Source organism: Quercus suber, unplaced genomic scaffold (assembly GCF_002906115.3).
Source record: "Quercus suber isolate HL8 unplaced genomic scaffold, Cork oak 2.0 scaffold_724, whole genome shotgun sequence".
Classification (NCBI taxonomy): domain Eukaryota; kingdom Viridiplantae; phylum Streptophyta; class Magnoliopsida; order Fagales; family Fagaceae; genus Quercus; species Quercus suber.
The window spans coordinates 233,624-236,228 of NW_027070164.1; the positions used below are offsets into that span (position 1 = coordinate 233,624).

The window sequence follows — 2,605 nt, forward strand, 5'->3', positions numbered from 1 at the left end:
TTGCCCATCAAACTTTGACAACCCCATATCGATTTCATCAAGGACTTCCTGAAAATCTTTCTTGTAATTACTTTAATTTTAATTTTTCTCTTTTTAACCAAACTTTAGTGAAAAAGCTAGAACTAATTTTTTTTTTTTTTTTTTTAAAATCTTTCCATACATATTTAATGGAGTTAATTAGGCAACACTTCGTAAATTCTTTTGAAATCCTTTCGAATGTTATAAAATTGTAAGTTTTTTTTTTTTTTTTTTTTTCAACGCATGAACAGTAAAATCACTGTGCAGAAGACAATTAGCACTGTTCACGCACTGTAGCGCACTGTTTATGTATTAAAAAATATTAAAAGTGGGTCCCACGATACTATTTACACATTTAAAAGTTATTTTGCTACAGTGTTTTCAGCAACAATCAGTTTTTATCAACTTTCAGCAACAATAAGTGCTATCCAAACGGACTCATAATCGTTTTCCATACTTACAAGGTTCAGCCCTCTCAACCTCCAAAGTCCAAATTTCCATTTTGTGACTCCTATTCTGCGATGCCCTTTCCACAACTTCCTCTGAATCGAAACTAACAAATCCAAAGCCCCTCCGTTTGTTGGTTTTTGGGTTATAAATGAAGAAAGCCTCAGTAACCGTGCCAAAACTATCAAAGTATTTCTTCAATTCCGGCTGTGTCAGATCATTTGGAATACCTTTTACAAAAATCTTATGAATACTAGTTCCATTATTGTGCAGTTCCTGATTCCTGTCCTCCTTAGATTTTGCTCTCTTAACCTCCACAGTAAGATTTTTCAGTTTGTGAAACCGTTTCTGCAGCACATTATCCACAGCTTCTTCTGAATCAAAACTAACAAATCCAAAGCCCTTGGTTTGTGGTTTTTCTTGTCATACACAAAGCTAGCATTAGTAACCGTGCCAAAACTCTCAAAGTAGTCCTTGAATTCCAGCTCAGTCAGATCACTTGGAAGACGACCTACAAAAATCTTCTTCTTAATACTAGTTCCATTATTCTGCAGTTGTTCTGAGTGGTTATTCTGAGCCTGGTTACTCTCACTAATGCACAGGGCTACTTCCACATCTACCTGTAAAATCATATTGGCGTACCTTATACACATAATGAAACGAAAAACAAAAAAGAAACACACTGATAACAAAAGAATGAAGAAATCAAAATCTGGATATAAGCATGATAAAATTAATGCAGAAAGAACCACAATAACAAGATAGAATATATACAAGAACAAAGAAACAAACCTCATATTCGCCGAAGTGTCCTCTCAAATGAGTACGTACCGAAAATTTTCCTTGAAGGACTACAATAAGAATATCTTGGTCTGTGAAAGTAACATAGCGAAACCCTCTTCCATTTTTGTCAGAGAGAACCACAGCATGCTCCACTTCCCCATAGTTGCCGAAGTGTCCTCTCAAATCATCCTCACTCGACCTTACACTCATCGATTCCATGGAAAACTCACAATAGAAATCCTATCAAATTCCCAACTGGGAATGAAAGAAATCACAAGAAACATTAGAATAGGGATTTAAAACAAAATCAAATGAAGAACAATACCAAAAGAACAAAAAAACAGAGAGTATGTATTACGCAAGAACAATATTTGGAATTTAGAAAATACTTATCTCAGGGACTCTAGCGTATGTATGTAGTCCAAGATAGTATTCAAAAACTCAAACATTGAAAGAAAATTTTATAAAGAATCAAATAGAACACAAAGGTTGAGTATTTACGGAAAGAGAAATCAACGAGTACCTCTTTGATTATTTTTTCTTGGAAAGAAAAATATGAGGATGAAATCAAAGAAACCCAAATGAGCAATCGGCACCAAAAGGCTAGCACATGCATAAATAAAGAGATTGATCGGAGAAGAAAAAGATAGAACGCAATTTAGTCGTTTCTTGAAGTGAAAATTTTCTCTATGAGAAAGTGCGACAGCTCAAAATGCGAGGGAAAAGGTAATTCTCGTTAATTTATTGTCAGGGATTATATTATGAAAACACCCTTGAGGTTTAGCTTAAGCGTTAACGGCAAGCATTTTTTTTTTTTTTTTTTTTTGAGAAACCGATAAGAAAATTTATTAATGCAAATCAAACTAAAAAGTATCCTCCAAATCACGTGGTAGATCTTCTAACCACACATCTAAATCAGCAAATGCAACTACTCTACACAAGCGAAGGCATGAGCAAGTTTATTACCCTCTTTCTTAACATGATAAAAACTACATTCAACATTAAAAACTAAACTATGAATATCAACAATAACATGACCAAACATAGACCTCGAAGGTCGAGCATCAACTAAGGCTTGGATAACTCGTAAGGAGTCACCCTCAACCACCATAGACTGAGGACAAAGCTCCTTGGCAAAAACAACGGCTCGGCAAGCAGCTAGAGCCTCCACCATGTCCACGAAACCTTGGTACCTAATTTTTTGGCTCAGCGCACCAATGATCAAACCTACTGAATCCCTTATTACCACATTGAGACCTACACAAGCCTGCTCCTCAAAAAAGGCTCCATCAAAGTTTATTTTATACAGACCAGAAGCCGGCGGTTTCCACCGAGAGTCACTGCTGCGAACAGCCAT

The 2,605-nt window shown here is 35.7% G+C and overlaps 2 protein-coding genes across 2 annotated transcripts; both read right to left on the bottom strand.

Annotated features, from left to right (window-relative positions):
• Window positions 1-456: 456 nt before the first annotated feature.
• Window positions 457-1,458, bottom strand: LOC112003663 (heterogeneous nuclear ribonucleoprotein 1). Its single transcript, XM_024035865.2, has 3 exons — window positions 1,258-1,458; window positions 915-1,085; window positions 457-813 (listed from the first exon to the last, which is right to left on the bottom strand). Exons 1-3 carry the CDS (start codon window positions 1,456-1,458, stop codon window positions 457-459), a joined length of 729 nt encoding a protein of 242 aa, XP_023891633.2.
• A 718-nt stretch (window positions 1,459-2,176) lies between these two features.
• Window positions 2,177-2,605, bottom strand: LOC112010439 (uncharacterized). The gene has a single exon (XM_024042780.1). It carries the CDS (start codon window positions 2,603-2,605, stop codon window positions 2,177-2,179), a length of 429 nt encoding a protein of 142 aa, XP_023898548.1.